Raw genomic sequence first — 18,834 nt, forward strand, 5'->3', positions numbered from 1 at the left:
ACTCTTTGTAGGATTGGTTGGAAAGGCTCTAGTATAGTATATGTTTCACACTACTGGCATTTCACTTACTAGCACACTTTGCATCTTACAATTCTGGCACAATTTTGTGCATCACGGTACTATAAGTTTTTTTTGTTGAATTGAGATTTGAGCGATGACCATGCCCAATGATCATGATGTTCTTCTCTTGACAGAGCACTTAAAGGAGAAACTAGAGGATTACATGTCTCAATTTCCAAAAGTGAGGATTGTGAGAACAAAGAAGAGGGAAGGGCTCATTCGAACTCGGCTGCTAGGAGCATCATTGGCTACAGGAGAAGTCTTGACGTTCTTGGATTCCCATTGCGAAGTCAATGTGAACTGGCTGCCCCCCTTGCTAAGTAAGTTTTTCTTTAACCTCTTCATAACTCTTTTTTACAGAATGCTTAATAATAGTGGTGACTGTAAAATATATCTGGAATATAATGTAATAATGTACAGCTGTACCACTACACTTCAAGTAAGATCAAGAATGCTGCACTACCCATGAAATGAATGGCAATTTTATAGCATGTTCCACTGGTTGTTAGCATGTTTCTAATTGCTTCATTTTCCACCTCCACACACTTTATCAACCACTGATAGCCTCTGTTTCTACTGTATTGGTCTGTGCTGTGTGCTCCTCCTCCATGCGTTACTCCCTTTTCTATTGATTACTCCAGGTTCATCCTCTCTTCACAAACATCCTCTAAATTTTGGACAATATTTCTGCAGAATGCTTTGTAGCTCTGTACTTTGGTGCGTGCTATACATGTACATAATGTTATAATACTTGGAAATTTATGGGGAGTGTGTTCATCATGAGTTCCAGCTGACATTTCAGTATTTCTATTGAAGAATGGTCTGAAAGGCCAGTTGAAATATAGGCTGGTTTGGGCGGACATCACCTCTGATATAGTCTGCATTATTAAACTTGATCCTTCATCAAGAAGAGCCCCCAAGGCCTTACAACAATTTGGCAAGAAGTGCCAGTAGCAATTTCCAGACTCCATGGGTCGATACAAGAAACTCATCGTATTGAACTATAAACTGGTGTACAGCCTTGTTTGAAACATGGGAATATGGTTGTTTACCTGGCAAAGTTAGATACCTCCCCTCAATGCAACTGGAGATAAAGACTAGGAGGGTTATTTACAAGCCACTTGTGCCACCAGTGCATCACTTTTAATGACTCTCTGGCATCACAGAGTGTTTACCCATATCAACGATGCCATGCTAAGCCACTTTGCATGCCTTTCCATAGCCTCGTAGATATGGTGTAAGGCAGCACTGCACAAGTCACTGCATTGACTTATACTTCGTCAGGGAGGCGTTCCTTGGGCGTTGTGGTGGGTTTTCCCATGCAACACCCATGAATTTTGACGCATTCCCAGATTTACAAGAATCTTTAAACCAGGAATGTGTCAAAACTTTATGTCTCCCCAGAGCAGATATAGAAAGGAGAAATATGTGTATTTCTCCTTGATTTATCCTCACACAGCACACGCAGAAAGAGGAAACACCTCCTTGGATTGTTTTTGTGTAGGAAGGGTCCCCTTTCTGCACAAAAACAACCCTGCCAATAATTCAGACATCCTTGCACCACGGTGCAAGTGTGTCTGGGTTGGCACTAGGCAAAATATCAAGAACCGGCACCGGCTAAAAAGACAGGAATGCACCGTATCTCGTGAATACAGTGCATTCCTGCTCTTTTGACTTTGCATAGGGCAGCACAGCAAAAACACTTGCGCTGCTACCCTACACCAAATCACTGTAAATGAGTCCCTAGCTATCTAAAAACGAGTGAAGGTATTTATTACTATTAAAGTCGAAGCTTTAGTCTATACTACAAGTACAGTAAATGTTTGTGAAAAATTGGGTTCTTGGTTGATTGGGGTGTGAGATCTGGCCAAACAGCAACCACAATCCCTTGCAGGGTGGACCACAAAAAGTCACAAAATTAACATGTGCTTAGGAATATTTCAGGTTTTATTAAAAATGACTGCCTCTGACCTGGACACATTACTGAGAAAATGTTTCTGATAAGGTAAAGTTCAGCAGGGCAAAGATACAAGAGGTGTCCGAGGTGGAAGTGTTGTTGTTGGATATCTTTAGATCGAAGCCGCAGTGAAGATTTATAAGTTCGGACTAAGTCTCTGGAATGGAATTCAGAAATCACCAGTGGGATGAGGCAGAGGAATGAAGCCAAAAAACACTTCCCCTTTAGCGTAGGACTGCTGAAAAGAATGTGCTACTGTGGAGAAGAACATAGCCAGAGAAATTGCAAAGTCAATCCAACCAACGATGCACCCTAGGCAGCTTGATGAGCAGGTTGATCCCAGTCTCCTCCTGGTTCTCAGTGCAGGTTTTGGCCAAAATTCTAGGTTTTGTGATTTGGCAATCTGGACCCCTTTAGCACCACAACCAAAAGTCCAGGATTGGTGGGACACCTCTCAGGGGTTCAGGACCCACTCGGGCAGGGTCCGGGTGTGAGTTAAAGATGGTGGTAGCCTTTTGTGTCCTTGTGACTGTGAACAGGAGGCCAGCAAACTAGCCCTTGGAGTCACTCTGATAGTCCTGGGTGTACATAAAGATGCAGAGTTTAACAGCAGGGCTAACCTCTGAGAAATCAAGTCAGGCTCCAGGCAGCAAAGCAGTCCTTCCAGCTATACCAGAGCAGTCATGCAGACTGCACAGCAGGTCAGAGGAGCAGGCAGTTCTCTGAGAGCCCTTCCACCGGTCCAGGCGTGAACTGAAGAGTTGGTGTCTCAAGACCTATTTCTATACCCTGGCGCCCTCCTTCCGGAAGGTGGGAGAAGCTTCTAGACAGTGGCTTTGAAGTGCATGGAATTTCCTGCCTCCCCTGCTGTGGCTCCAAGCTGGCTGCAGTGACAGTGTGGTGGTCATAGGTCATTTACTTAAAGACAGGGCACTCCCTATTCAGTTACATAAGGGGCTATGCTTATCTCTGTCCCCCATCCTGCTAGCAGATGATCCTTTAAAGCACACCTAATCCAGCTATTGTACGACTGTCTGAGAGGAATTCACAAAGTTTTACTGTTAGTTACAACCATTCATGTGACCTAAGACAGGCTGCGAGCATAAATGAGTTCATGGCAGAACAATGCCTGCTTTTAAAATTGTAATCAAAAACTTTACTTTACTATTTAGAAGGGTTTTTCATTAGAATTCAAAAGACAACAGGCATTACATGGCTTTCTGTCCCCATTGAAAATGACAGTTTATTGAATGTAACACGGAATCCGCAATGCTATCCTATGGGAGGGGTATGGCTCACACTGATGAAAAACAAATGTAGGAGTACTTCACTACAAGAACATGTCAAACTTAAAAGTACATATCCAAATTTTAATTACAATGCACCCTGCCCTATGGGATACCTCGGGCTAACCTTAGGGGTAATATATGTGTGATGAAGTGGGAGTTAATGGCTTGGCAAAGGGGGCGTTTTTGTCAAGTCAACATGGCAGCTTAAAACTGCATTCATGCTGCATTGGCAGGCCTGGGGCATGTATGTTATAAGGTGATACTTAACTGTATGTCACAATAACTGCAGCATGCCCACTGGTAGCATTTCATTTAAAGGACCTGGGTATATGGCATACCACTTTACAACTCTACTTCATAAGTAAAGTAACTGTGCCAATTAGGTGTAAATAAATGTAATCTTGTTTTATGGGAGTGAGCACAAGCACTTTAGCACTGGTTAGCAGTGTTAAAGTGCACAGAGCCCCAAGGCCAACAAAAATGCATTCAGAAAAAGGTGCTGAAAGTTTGGGGGTGACCTTCAGATAGGACCAGTTCCAACAATGGTGAGTTGAGATGTGCATTCCGTTTCCCCTTGGAGCAGAAAACACAATCAGTAACATTTGGTCTCTGGTTTCCCATTTGTGAGAGTACTGACATCTCAGGTAGCATACAGGCCACACTCTGGGGGAACTTGGCTGCTGAGTGGGCAGTGGATTTTTTCATATGTGGGGTTTTTATGTGATATATATGACAAGTCCTTGCTCAAGATCTTGCAGCCAGATGCAGACAGATAGTGTTTCTGTACGTCTAGCTAAATTGGCCGTAAAGCTGCAAGAGTATAGATATAATGTGGAACACATTCCAAGATGGAGCAACACAAAAGTGGATTGCTTATCTAGCTTATTTTAGGCTATTGTGGAGGTGATAAGGTTTATGATTCTTAAGAAATGGTGCCGTGATTACAAGATATAGTAATGAAAGGAAAATGTGATATATCAAAGGAGGAGTGGGTGAATGTGTAGAATGAAGATGGGAGTTTGAGCGAGGTGGGATAATTGATAAGGAGAGGGGTGATAGAGAAAGTTGTGAGAGTGTGGAAGCAAGACTCTATTTCAAAATGTTGAATGAAATGACAATTGGAAGGAAGGGCATGTTTGTCCTACTTGTACTGTCGTGTATTTCTATAGGTTCTGAATCAGTCCCCCTATTCCTGACCCTATTCTGGTTAAACTAACTATCAAGTTAACTAACAGTCAGCCCATGAGGCAAGAAAAGCCCCCATGATGCAGATACCGTTATCTGACGCAGTCACACTACGGCACAGGAACGTGTTATCTGATTAGGTCATAACGCTTGAGATCTAATTAGACAAGCGACATTCCTCCAGCCCCTGATAAGGCATACGACGTTCTCATAACAAATCAAACCTATGACAACCTGGAAAATCCGTGCGGCCATTGTTTTGATTTCACAGAGAACTTTAGTAAAGAATGTGCTAACGAGCAAGTCGTATGACATCTTTATTGACGTATCTATGTCCATCCTTACGTCAATCTCGGCACCTTTAAGGTATAAATATTGCCGATCTTGCCCTATGCGAACACACGCGTGGTGACAAGACGGAGCAGCCATACTTGCCGAAGCCGAGAGCAGAAGCAGACCCCGCTGGCGCAGCCCCGCCTTCCTGACGCGCTGAGAGACGCGCTGCTATCTCAAGCCGAGAGACCCAGCATAATACCTACAGCAGTAAAGGCCTAGGCCAGACGTTAACTAGGTCTACTACTGTCGATACTAGACTTAATTTTTGGGTTTGCCAGCTAAGCTCAGAGTTCGCTAGAAACTTTCTCGAATGTTCAAGGAAGGAATTAACTCCCCTGATTAGACAAGAAGGGATTTAGTTTCTGACAACCATAGAACATGACAACTTTGCTCTCCCCTAATCAAGAGTCAATCTCGAGAGTCGTGTGAGCACAAGGCAATTATTTTACTCAGTCAGTACGTGCATTCTTAGTCTCATCAGAATGTAGAGAAAAGGAAGAGACGGGCGTGTTCAATAAAAAGGTGTTATTTATTGATCAGTCTCTTTTCTCATACATGAGAAATGGATCGATATTATTGCAATACTTATAGTTAAGTAAAGTGCATACATTAAAAGCAATAGTATAAAATAATACTGTAAAAACATTGATATGGTTTCTGAGCCATATGATGTTTAAAATGATTAAAATATATTTACATACACATATACATTTGACTAAACGTACTCAACTGGTGTTTCTAAATACGCCTACCCCGTGTACCTGACCTAAGTCTAATGCGTGGGCGGGAATAGAAAGTTACAGTTTAAGTTAAGTTTGTTTTTGCCAAGTGAATAACTAAAGAATTCTCTGTGAGGGGTTATTCAGTTCTGTACCTGGAATTTAGGATGAATGAGGAATGGTATCTCTTTCTCTGCTCTCGATATTCCAGGCTGCCTGCGAGGGCTGCCCGAAAGCGCCGGTGCTGGGTCTCTCGGCTTGAGATAGCAGCGCGTCTCTCAGCGCGTCAGGAAGGCGGGGCTGCGCCAGCGGGGTCTGCTTCTGCTCTCGGCTTCGGCAAGTATGGCTGCTCCGTCTTGTCACCACGCGTGTGTTCGCATAGGGCAAGATCGGCAATATTTATACCTTAAAGGTGCCGAGATTGACGTAAGGATGGACATAGATACGTCAATAAAGATGTCATACGACTTGCTCGTTAGCACATTCTTTACTAAAGTTCTCTGTGAAATCAAAACAATGGCCGCACGGATTTTCCAGGTTGTCATAGGTTTGATTTGTTATGAGAACGTCGTATGCCTTATCAGGGGCTGGAGGAATGTCGCTTGTCTAATTAGATCTCAAGCGTTATGACCTAATCAGATAACACGTTCCTGTGCCGTAGTGTGACTGCGTCAGATAACGGTATCTGCATCATGGGGGCTTTTCTTGCCTCATGGGCTGACTGTTAGTTAACTTGATAGTTAGTTTAACCAGAATAGGGTCAGGAATAGGGGGACTGATTCAGAACCTATAGAAATACACGACAGTACCTCGACAGGGGTTGAGGAAAAGAGTGTGTGGCCTTGTGTATAAAGATCACTTGGGACCAAGCATGACTGTGAAGCGATTCAAGGAGATATTTTGGTGGCCAAAGATATTTGAAGAGGTTGTTCAATGGGTAAAAAGAAGGCAAAGCATGCAAGCAAAGGGAGAAGAAGCTGATGGTAGGGGGAGGAAAGATTTAGCACATACAAGGACCAGGAGAGCTGTGGACAAAAGTGTATGTAGGTTTTCATTGGACCCATGATGAGTTTTCCTGTTAATCTGAGATTTTCAGATGTAATGGTAGATGTGCACATAAAAGATTGAACGTAGATTTTTTTCAGGAACAAAAAGACAGGAAACACATTCATGATTTTGAAAAAAGTGTTTGCAAGAAAAGGTATACTGGGACAGATAATGACAGACAATTTACATCCAATTAATTGGAAGGCAACAGATAAAGGCTTAAACAGGTTCAATGATGCATGAACAATCATAGTCAACTACCTGTGCAACACTCCTGGAAATGTATTTCTTTTACTCTTGCCATTTTATATTTATAGACCAGCAGAGATCCTTTCAGAAAATTGTCCAACAATGTTCACAAGTTTTCAATCAAAGATCGACCAGTTCTAAGAAAAGTCAATTATCTTACATCTGTCAATGAGAGGATTCCAGATCTGTATTTCCAGATTTGGAAACTCTTTGATCTCCTTTAACTCCATTAAATCACATCCTGAAGTTTCTCTCTGGAGTTACCTTCGCTGAAACTGTCAATATTGTCTTTTTGGAATTTGAATTAAATTTGTTACAATCTCAAGATTTACGGACACTAGAATCTCTCTTTTCTCAAAACTCCCCAAGTTTCTTTAACTCTAGAGGATTAATCAGCCAAAACGCCCTTACTTGAAAATACTGAGGCCCACATTTCTCATACGTTCACACAACAAAACAAATCAAGCCACCAGGCCGCGCTGTGTGAAGGGCAGACATTTGCTGTATTTAACATTTTACAGTGTATTCCTGTCCTTTCCTTGCTCTGTGTCATAGTGCAAGGGTGTCTGTATTTAAGGCAGGATTGTTTTTGTGCAGGAAGGGACACTTACCTGCACAAAAACAATCCTTAGAGGAAGAAATTAGTAAAAATAAAGATATTTATCCTTATTTCACCTCCGCTGGGTAGTCATAGCATTTTGATATATCCCAAGTCTACCACTAATGTTAAAAATGGGAATGTGCAAAAATCCATGGATGGATGCATGGGAAAACCCAAACTCCACCCATTGAATGCCTCCCTTGGGCAGAGTAGTGGTTTGCAGCGATTTGCACTGCTTTACGTTGCTCCAGATTTATTGAGCCATGCAGGGCCATGCAGGGGAAACTTGCTTGGCTTGATAAATCTGACTTTAGCATTGCATCAGCCTTGAATCCCCTTGCGTGGCGCAAGGGCGACGCAACACTGTGATAAATCTGGCCCCAGATTTCCATAGAGGTACTTAATAAGATTAACAAGACTCTTTTTCTGCCTGCAACTCAGTGATATTCTTCAGTTTCTACACTCCATTGCTGCGATTGATTCTTCCTGGTAATCCAGCTGACTAGCAGTTTGTCTCAGTGTGTTTATAGCGAGACTCCACCCTGGTGAGCTCTTGCAAAAACTTCCTTCTCGTACAAGGTCCAAGATAACTACTAGAACTAGCAGGATTTCATGAAGCCCCTGGTTCTGATCTCCATATGTAATAAACAAAAGCACTTCCTGACGTAGAATGCCTGGATACAGAAAACCACTAATATGTTCAGGGCAACTACTAGTAACAAAGAGTGAACTCGAGCTGGGGCAAATATCAATCCTTCAGGGTCTATACAGAGGATGCACAACAGGGTAACTGGCAGAGATTTTTTTCTGTTGAGACTTGGTGCTCATGACAGGTACTAAGGACCTTGCAGACTCCCGACAATCTATTAGACTTGAGGGGAGTATGCATTATGGTACACGTGTCATTTCATTTTGCTGTTTCAGTTGTTATGCATATCAGTTATGTGTTTTGGTTAACATTCTATGAGGCAAGTGATCTTGATGAATGCCGGATCAGGGCATGGGAGATTGGTCCTTTTCAGATATGGTAAGTGTTGGACCTGGCCCTCCCTTCAGGGTCCCACCCAAACATTTTGTGTTTTACCCTCCACTTTCTGCAGAATTCATTTTTGTTGGCCTTTGGAATTTGTGCGCTGTACCACTGCTAAAGTGCTTGTGTTCTCACCCCTAAACATAGTTTGATTATCTTATTCCCAATGGACTTATTTAATTTGATTGTAAGTATCTTGTAGAGTGACATACCATATACCCAGGGCCTGTAAATGAAATGGTTCTAGTGGGCATGCAGCACCTATTATGTCATCGACTTACGTAGCATCTTAAAATAGGTACCAAGCCTGCCATTAAAACCTGAATGCAGTTTTAAACTGCCATGTCGACTTGAGAGTTAAACCCCCTTGCCAAGCCTTAAACTCACCTTTAATTACATTTGTCACCCCTAAGGTAGGCCCAGTTAGCCCATAGGGCCGGGTGCTGTAGAACCAAAGGTTTGGATATGCAGTTTTAGGTTTTAAAAGTCCTGGCAATGAACAAGTCTGAAATTCATTTTTCACTACTGCAAGGGCTATCTCTCTGATAGGATAACATTGGAGATGCCTTATTACATTTTATAAGTGTAATTTCCAAATGGGAAGAGATGACCATATGATGTTTGGTGTCTCTAGAATCACAATTTAAATCCCTAACTTATGGTGAAGTTGGATTTTAAATTGCAATTCTGAAAATGTCACTTTTTTGAAAGTCGGTATTATTTTTCCTTTAGCCCTTTTGTGCTTGTGGCCTGTCTTGGGTCACATAACTGGGTGTATCTGACAGACTTTGTGAATTCCTTGATACCTCTTGTCAAGATTAGATGTGCCTGAATGGGCCATCTGCTGACAGGATGGGGGGCAGAGCTGAGCACAGCCCAAATTGCCACTGAACAGCTTGTGCTTTGCCTTCATAGAAATGTCCTAACAACACTGCATCGTCACTTTAGCCAGCTTCGAGCCAGGGCAGGAAAGGCAGGGAATTCCATGCACTTCAAAGCCACTGTCTAAAAGCTTCTACCACCTTCCAGAACCAGGGCACCAAGGCATAAAAAAAGTACCTCAGATACAAACTTTTCAGTACACTATGGACCTGTGGATACTCTACCAGGAACAAGGACTGCTGTGCAGCTGGAAGGACTTCCACTCTGCCTGACTGATGCTCTAAAGGATCTGCTGTCCTGCTGTGCTCACCTGCTGCCTTCTTGCCTGAGGAAGAACTTGACCTGCAACTTTTTTTTTTAAACATATTTTATTGGCATTTAAGTATCAGTGGTACATAGTCAATTCGTTCCCCAATCACAACCATCTCTGGTCCACAGTTCAGAGTAGTGTCTCTAGCTACATAGCTGTTCACTTCGCCATATCTATACTTGTTGCGTAACTCTCTGCCGTGCTATAGAACTCTAGGAGTAAGGGACTGCCGTCCAATATGATCATGAAACAGTTCTACCCCAACTGTCCCCTCCACCTCCCCCATGCCCTCGCTGCTGTCGATTAACCTGCCATTATGTCTCTCATTGCACGTGTGATCTGGGTCTCACTCTTTATAAGCTACGCCGGAGGCCGGACTCACGGAAACCTTCAAGCCTGTAAATGTTAGGGTGCTATGGTCTACTTATATCGCCCCCTATCTTCCCTCCTGTTCCTGGCTATGAGGGCTAGCCGGTCGTGACCTGGCCTGAGGTGTGCTGGGAGCAGACTCTTGATCTACGTTCTACAGATCATCTACTAATACTCCCCAAGCCTGCGCTCTCTCTAGTCTGCTTACGCCCCGTTGCGCATTCCGAAGCAGTATTCTATGCTCGCAGCCCGCCCACTTCTCTAATTCCCGCTTCCATCAAGCCACCCCAGGACCCGCTGGTGCCTTCCATGTGCTAGTGAGTTCGTGTTTTGCCAGTATATATGCCAGATCCTGGAACCTTGCTGTAACCTTAGTCTTAGCGGAGTGGGAGAACTGGTTGAGCAGCACATGACTGGGGGTGCATGGGATCTCCTTCTCTATGATGGGCGCTGTCTCTCTAACCACTTCGTGCCAGTACCCTCCCAGCTGCGGGCAGCTCCATATCATATTGATGTAGTCAGCTCCCACCTCCTGGCAGCGAGGGCAACTCACATCATCTTGGTGGAAATAGCGATTAATTCTGTCAGGTGTGATGTATGCTCTATGCAAGGTGTAAAAACGAATTCATTGGAATCGTGCATTACGGGATACCTTGGTGGCCCGGAGCAGTGTGTTTTCCCAATCCTTATCCTCTAAAGGAGTCCCAAGGTCCGCCTCCCATTTACCCCTCAGCCCCTCCAATGGCCTTGTGGAATCCCGCTGAATGGTTCGTTACAGGCACGATACTGCCTTGATGTCGCATCCCACCTGGCTTATGTATTCACATGTGGAGTGAGTGGGTGGTTCAGTTGACCCCTGTCCCCAGTGCCTGCGCATGGCCCAGTGACCACCCCATATAGTAAAAAGTGTCCATGCAGAATGTCCCAGTTTGCTCGGAAGGCCGCGAACGTGAGCAGTTCACCGTCGCCATATAGGTCCCCTATTTTCGTGACTCCTACTTGCTCCCATTCCTCTAATCCCCCCAGTGGCCCCCATGTGGGAGCACCTCAAGTAATGCCACCGGCATCTCTGGGGAGTAAGGACGTTTTGTTTGTGTCTTCTGGAGACACCTAGCTCAGCAGTTCCGTATCACCCTGTGTTCCGAAGAGCTTATCTTACGCTGTTTAATGGTGCCCATTAGTGTGCTCATGACATCCACCCTATTCGGGGTGAATGGGGGCTTCCTCCTCTCCAGATCTAGACTACCTGCCACCCATTGCGTAAAGCGTTGGAGTTGTCCTGTCAGGTAATAATTCTCCATATCCGGCACTGCTAACCCTCCCTCCATCTGCGCCCTTCTCAACGTAGCTAAGGCCACTCTGTTTCTGCCGGATCCCCAGATAAAAGTTGTAATACGTGAGTTGAGCGAGCGAAATCTGGCCCTGGGGATCCACACCGGTAGGGTGGTGAAGAAATATAGCAATCGGGGCAGGGCTATCATTCTCAGTAGGGCAATTCGCCCCGCCACCGACAGGGGTAGCGTTCCCCAGAAAGTCATGCAACCTTTTAGCGATCCCAAGGTCCCCCCTACATTCCCCTCCTGAAATCAGAGAGGTCATGATATACTTTCACCCCTAGGTATCTAAAGCAATGCGGCTCCCATGGTAGGTCACGCAGGTCTATGGGGGGCGGGACATCTCTTGTCACCGGAAAGAGTTGTGACTTCTGCCAGTTAACGCATAGTCCAGTAAGAGTTCTGAACTCTTCCATCATCCGCCGGACCCCCTCTAAAGCAGCAACAGTGTCTTTTAGGAATAGCAGGAGGTCGTCCACATATAATGCAATGTGATGTGTCTGGTCACCTAGTCGGATACCCTCATATGGCTTCTCCGAGCGTGCTACACACGCAAGTGCCTCTATCGCTAGAGCTAATAATAGGGTGGAGAGGGGACACCCCTCCCTCGTGCCCCTCTTCACCCGGTAATTCATGGAAATGGTGCGGCCCGTGCGGACCCTCGCCACTGGGTCCTTATATAGTATTTTAAGCCACTAGAGGAACCCCTGTCCAAGCCCCATGCACGCGAGCACCTCATACAAAAATTCCCATTCGAGACTATCGAATGCTTTCTCAATATCGATAGCAAAGATCACCCCCTCCGGAGCGTCCTCCATGCCCTGCTGTAAAACTGTGAAAAGACGTCTGATGTTAAGGGTGGTATTTCTACTAGGGATGAATCCTGCTTGGTCGGGATGGACCAAGGAGGTCATATGTGGCAGCAGTCTGGTGGCTAATATCTTACTTAGGATTTTAAAGTTTAAATTTAGCATCGACAGCTGTCAATATGCTTGCCACTCCATTGGGTTCTTGTCAGGCTTGAGCAGGGAAATCATTACCGCCTCTCGCGTTGTATGTGGTAAACTCCCATTGTCCCATGTTTCCCCGTATAGTTCCACCAATCTAAGCGTTAGTTCTGCAAGGTATGTGGCATAGAATTCCTGTGATAGTTTGTCGGTGCCTGGGGTTTTCCCTTGTGCCATAGCTTTGACCGCCACTCTGATCTCCCGTTCTGTTATTGCGGGCCCCAGTAACTCTGCCTCCTCGGACTCAAGGGTGCGAAGCGGGAGGAGAGACAAATATTCTGCAATCCTATCTATTTCGCGGTTGCCAGTGCTTTTGTACAAGTGGGCATAGAAGTCACGGAATCTGTTATTAATCTCCTCTTGCCTATGCAAAGGCTGCCCTATCTGGTCATGTATTGTCAATATAGTACTTACCCCGCTTAGACGGGTTGGCAAGCCATGCCAACAGTCACCCTGCCTTGTCCCGTTCAGCATGCGTCCTCTCCATGTACTTCTGGTAGTCGAAGCAGTGCAGACGCTCTTCCTGAACTGCTACCTCTTCTTTGGCCTCTAGTAGTTCCTGCCTAAGTTCTTGGTGTTCCGGCTGTCTACGCTCTAAGTCTTTGAGTGCCACATCCGCCCTCTCTATGTCTGCTATAAGCGTCCTACCAACCCCAATAGATGTTGCCATGCACCGCCCTCTGATTATTTATTTATTTATTTATTTATTCAAAGTTTTATATAGCGCGAACAAGATCCTTACAGATATCAGAGCGCTTCACAGTGACAGGGTAGGGGCAGTAGGAATGAACAGAGGTAATGGGAGCAATGTAGTAGTCACTAAACATGAGAGGAAAATAATAACATACATAAAACATATCAATATACAGTACGGTAAACAAGTAATATAAGACGGCACAAGTCATTGATACCACTACAGAGGTGTTCAGGTACAGGCAATGCAGAGTCCCTGATCCAGCACCTATAAGGTTCAGGAGATCTTGGCCAGAAGGATGGTTTTCACCTCTTTCTTGAAGAGTGCAGTGGAGGAGATACACCTGGTTTCAGGAGGGAGCGCATTCCAGATGCTGGGTGCCATTCCTGAGAAGGAGCGCTTGTAAGTTTTCACTTTCCGGAATCTACGAGGTTTCAGGAGTAGATTTTTTGAGCTTCTATTGGATCTCGAACCTCCTGATATAGACAACTTTTGAGCGAGGTAGTTGGGTGCATTGTGGTGAACGGCCGCGTGTGTCATAACTGCAATTTTTAGTTGTATTCTGGCTTCAAAAGGCAGCCATTTTAGGGACTTTAAGTCTGGTGAGATATGCAAATGTTTTCTTGGGCCAGTAATGAGTCTTGCGGCAGCGTTCAGGGAGGCTCTTAAGGGTGCTGTTGTGGATAGCGGGAGTCCACTGAGGGCCACAATTCCGTAGTCTATTCGAGGGATGACTAACGCTTGTACAGCAGTTTGGAAGTCTTCAGCAGGGAGGAAGGGTTTAATTTTCCTCAGTGTGTTGATTTGGAAATTAGATGCTTTTGTGGCTTTGCTGACGTGCTGCTGCATGTTGAGCTTGGCGTCCAGTGTGATGCCTAGGGATTTCGCTGAGTCCACGATGGTGGGTTGGACATTGAATGCAGTTAGGCTGTTGAGCCATGTTTGGGTGGTGGAAATTTTCGCTGGGGGTGAGATGAGAAGGAACTCAGTTTTCAGAGCATTAAGTTTGAGGTGATTATCGGCTAGCCAAGATTGAGTGTTGATAAGCGTGGAATTCAGATGTTTGATATCTTCCGGAGATTGAAGCTTTAGGTACAGTTGTGTGTCGTCGGCGTACATATGGAATTGGACATTGGAAGCTTGGAGCAAGGTGGCGAGCGGTTCCATGACGAGGTTGAACAATGTGGGGGAGAGGGAGGATCCTTGAGGAACACCTAGATCTGCAGGCACAGGTGAAGATAGCACATTGTCGATCTTGAACTTCTGAGACCGGCTGTGAAGGAAGGACGAAAACCATTTGAGAACAGTTCCCGATAGACCCATTCTAGTGCTTAGCAGCTCCAGCAAGTTCTCATGTTTGACCGTGTCAAATGCTGACGAGAGGTCAAGAAGGATGAGGAGGCAGGACTCATTGCGATCAAGAATTTGGAGGGCGTCATCAATTATGTGTGTCATAGCTGTTTCCGTGCTATGTTTCGATCGGAAGCCTGATTGATGAGAGTTGAGGAGGTCAAATTGGTCAATGTGTCTTGTTAGTTGGAGTTGGACACATTTCTCCAGCAGTTTGGCCAGGGTGGGGATATTGGTGATGGGCCGGTAGTTGTTTAGGTCAGACGGATCAGCTGTAGGTTTCTTCAGTATAGGTGTGACTTGCCCCACCTTGAGGGAGTCTGGAATGAGGCCTTGTTGCAGGGAGCAGTTGATGATTTTGGTCCAGAGAGGGAGGAGCAAGGGGATGAAGTCTTTTACAGCATTCGCAGGTAGAGGGTCTGTGAGATGATTAGAGGGCTTCAAGGTGCAGAGCAGTTTGTGTATTGTTTCTTCCGAGTAGGTATCGAAGTACAGCCAAGATGCCATGTTTTTAGGTTGAGTGTTAGCCATTCTGGTGTGGTTGGGGAATCGGCTTACATCCATGATGAGGTCATTTCTTATGTTGTTAGTCTTTAGCTTAAAGAAAGCAGAGAAGTCTTCACAGTGTGGTGTGTCGCTTGTTGGGCTATTTGATTGTAAGGGTTGTGCCTTTGTTTGGGTCTTGATTAGTTCGAACAGTTTTCTTGGCCTGTTTTTTGCTTGGTCCAACTGGCGGCTGAAGAAGTCCAACTTTGTGCGCTTTATTTTCCTGAAGTAGGCATTTCTCTTGTTTTTAAGCCTTTTAAGGTGCAGTGCTGAAGGGTCCGATCTCCAGGTGCGCTCTGCCATTCGCATCGAACGCCTGTCGTCATTGGGTCTGTCGTCATACCAGGGGTTAGAAGTTTTGGTGGAGATTCTCTTCAGTTGCAGTGGGGCGACTTCATTGACTAATGTATTCATAGATTCAAGGTAGTGGTCAGTCAGTGATTGGACATCCGAGGCACCTGAAGGGGGAAGGAGGAGATTGCCGATGTGGGGAGGCAGAGTGGAGGGGTTGAGATTCTTCATGTCCCTTTTCCATGTTTTGGATTTGATTGGTTGAGCCGTGTTAGGTTTAACTTTTTCATTGATAAAGAAGGTGATAATGTGGTGATCTGACCAGTCGCAGGGTAGAATCGTCTCCAATTGTGTAGAGTTCTCTTTGGCAATGATGAGATCAAGTATCGCGCCTTTGTCGTGTGTTGGTCTATCGCATATTTGGGTAAGGTCAAGCGCATTAAAGAAAGTTTAGAGACTATTCACCACTGTGTCTTTCTGATCATTCCAGTAGAGATTGAAGTCACCCAGGTAGACTTGGGTGGTCTGCAGACCGGCATTGGAAGTGATCATGTCCATGAGTTTTTGGGTGAATATGAGATTGTCACCAGGCGGGTGATAGATGATTTGTAAAGCACAAACTTGTTTGCCCTCGCTGGTGATGTCGAGGCAGAGGAGTTCACAGGAGGAGAGGGAGGGGGAGGTGACTTTAGTAACGGAGAGGTTGCTCCTAAAAATGCATGCAATTCCCCCGCCCGTCTTGTCTGAAGACCTGTCCAGCCTAATGATGCGATAGTTAGGGGGGACTAGTATGTCCAAAATCGGGGTAGAGGCTTCAGTGAGCCAAGTTTCTGTTAGAATGGCTAGGTCCAGATCCCTAGCTGAGACGAGATCAGCGATGTCGGAGGAGTGTCTCTGGGCCGATCTGCAGTTGAGTAGGATGCATTTGAGTTTGGGAGAGAGAAGGGTGGTCGAGCTTTCTAGAGTGAGGGGAACTTTTCTGAGGTTGTTAGGGACGGAACCTCTGTTGTTGAGTGTTGGGAGCCTCAGAGGGTTTGTAAGAATTGTGGGTATGGGGATGTGTGTGCTGGATATGTGTTTTTCCGGACCTGGGCCATAAGAGCGTAGGAGAGAGCATAGGTCGCGGTCCGACAGTGGGTTGAGGACACGGCGGGGGCGGTGGGAGTTGTTGCGAACGGGGATAGTCGGCCAGCGCGGATGTCGTTGGAGGCGAGGGTATGAAGGGCGGGTGCGTCCTTTGTAGGGTAGAGGGATGATGGGAGGTAGACTGGGCTGTGCTGAGAGAAGGTCTTTGATTGCGTGGACGTCTTTTTTGATTTGTAGAATATCCTCTTTGACTTGTTGGAGGGTGGTTAAAGTCAGGTCAGGAGGTGCATTGGGGATGGCGTAGGTGGTGAGAGCCATTGGTGAATGGTTGTGTAGTGAGCTGGAAAGCGGGCAGGGTATCGAAGGGGGGGATATACTAGCGTTGTTGGAATGTTCTGCGGTGCATATGGGTGGGATGGCATTGAAAGAGTGGGCGTGTTTGTGGGCGGGGGGTGTGGGTGAAGTAGGCGGTGAAGGCGGTGGGTGGGAGGCATAGGTGGTGCCGTCAGTGGGAGACGGTGCCGGTGAGTGGAAGAGTGAGTGAAGGCTGAAGACAGTGGGGGAGACAGGAGGGTAGTGAGGGCCTTAAAGGCCTTCCATTCCGCAATTCTAGAGTCCGTGGAGGCCGCATTGTCAGCAAAATATTGTACGATATGTTCCCTAGTCTCGCGTTGGAAGACTTGGTCTTCCAGGGCTTCTGGCTTGAGGCGCCATGTAGGGATGGGCTGTGATACCATCCCCCCTTTAGCCTAAGCATGAGCAGGTTATGATCCGAGATTGCTCTGGTCAGGTACTCCGCCCCCCCAAGTTGGGTGCAAATGCCCGGTGTACTTAAAAAAGTGTCTAGGCGGACATGTAAATCGTGGGTGTGGGATAGGTGCGAGTAGTCCCTGTCAGTCGGGTGCGCGCTGCGCCATACATCCATTAGTCCCCAGTGGGCTTGCCAGTTTCGAAAGGATCAAGCTACAGTATGTACAGGAGAGTCTCGAAGTGGCGGGTGCGATCTATCCAGTTCGGGATCCGCTATGCAATTGAAATCCCCCCTATTAGGACCGCTCCAGTCATGTACGGAGCCATCACACCCAACTATTGCTCCAAGAATCGAATATGATCTGCATTCGGGCCATACACATTTACAAGGGTAATATCCTGCCCATCAAGTCTCCCAGAGACAAGCACGTATCATCCCTCAGGATCAATTTTATGCTCAATAGGTTGAAAGGGGACTCCCGCTAGCACCCAGATCATGACTCCTCGGGCAAATGCTGAATATGATGTGTAAAATCCAATGCCTGCGGAATGCTGGAGCATCGCTATCTGCACTCCCCCCCTATTCAACTGACAGAATATTTCATACCATTTGCTCATGGAGTGCATGCCCCTAACATTCCATGACATTATGTTATAAGTGGCCTGTGTCGGGTGCATGAGTGCTCATACTCCCCCTTGTGCGCGCCCCTGTACCCAGATCCACTTTGCGTGCCGCGTAGCAGCCCCGTGCGGGATATCATGCCCTGGCTATTCCCCTTGTCGACAGCAGTGCCCCCCCTGTTAATATCAACCCTAAATAAACATCCCAACTCCCCCTCCCCAGGACAAGCAAGAACTTCTCTCCCATCCAAACTATGTCTGAACAGCCAAAATCCGGAAGCGGTGGTTAGGCCAATGTCCGCCTGGAGGACAGCTGTCCTCTACGCCCCCTCGGGTTCCCCCCCAGCACAGGGGTCTCGAATAAGTACCAAGGGACCCCTCTTGGCAATGTGTAGGGTGGTACTAGCGCCATGCCCCACCTCGCCTCGATAAAGTCTTGATTATACTTGCGTGGTCCGCTTCACATCAAGTCGTCTGCTGATCTGGGAGTTACATGCGGCATGGCCTGGCTGGCATCCCCCACTGAGCTTAAGCTGATCTCAGAGTCCGAGTCCCTTTCCTCCTCTCCTGAAGGCGACGGTGAGTCCCGGGCGAGCGCTGCGCTCAATGAGGCCACCGCCGCAATCGCACTGGCTCTAGCCCAGTTCGATTCTTCCGTCGTCGGGTAGTTCTTTAGGTCGTCCCTCTGTCAGGAGAACGCGCCAAGTTTTTTTCTGCTGGGTTTTTGTCCTTCCATTGCGGCCCTTGGGAATCTTGCTCCTCAATCCAGTCCCAGACATCCTGGGGGGTGGTGAAGAATGTAGTTCCCCCCTGAGCGCACTATATGAAGTTTGGCTGGGAATACCATAGAGTAGGACACCCCCATTTGATGCAGTTTCCTTTTGACCGCGATGAAGCACGCTCTCTGTTGTTGCACCTCCCGGGAGAAATCAGGGAAGATTCGTACAATGTTGTTGTCCACCTTGAGTTGCCCTTTGAGGCGTGCCTGGCTCAGTACATGATCTCTATCCTAATAAAATAGGAGGCGGGCCACTACCGGCCGTGGCGGCCGGCCCGGTTGTGGTGCTTGAGCCGGGACTTTGTGTGCCCGTTTTAAGGCGAAGAATGTTGACAGGCCTTCT

The 18,834-nt window shown here is 46.4% G+C and overlaps 1 protein-coding gene across 1 annotated transcript in view; it reads left to right on the plus strand.

Annotated features, from left to right (window-relative positions):
• The first annotated feature begins 206 nt into the window (after positions 1 to 206).
• The window catches only part of LOC144820016 (polypeptide N-acetylgalactosaminyltransferase-like 6), a 607,986-nt gene continuing 589,358 nt past the window's right edge, over positions 207 to 18,834 (plus strand). The window contains exon 1 of the mRNA XM_078677677.1: positions 207 to 380. Coding sequence (XP_078533803.1) covers positions 224 to 380 — 157 coding nt within the window. The 5' untranslated portion in view covers positions 207 to 223. The remainder of the gene's footprint in view (positions 381 to 18,834) is intronic.

This window comes from Lissotriton helveticus, chromosome 2_1 (assembly GCF_964261635.1).
Source record: "Lissotriton helveticus chromosome 2_1, aLisHel1.1, whole genome shotgun sequence".
Lineage (NCBI taxonomy): Eukaryota > Metazoa > Chordata > Amphibia > Caudata > Salamandridae > Lissotriton > Lissotriton helveticus.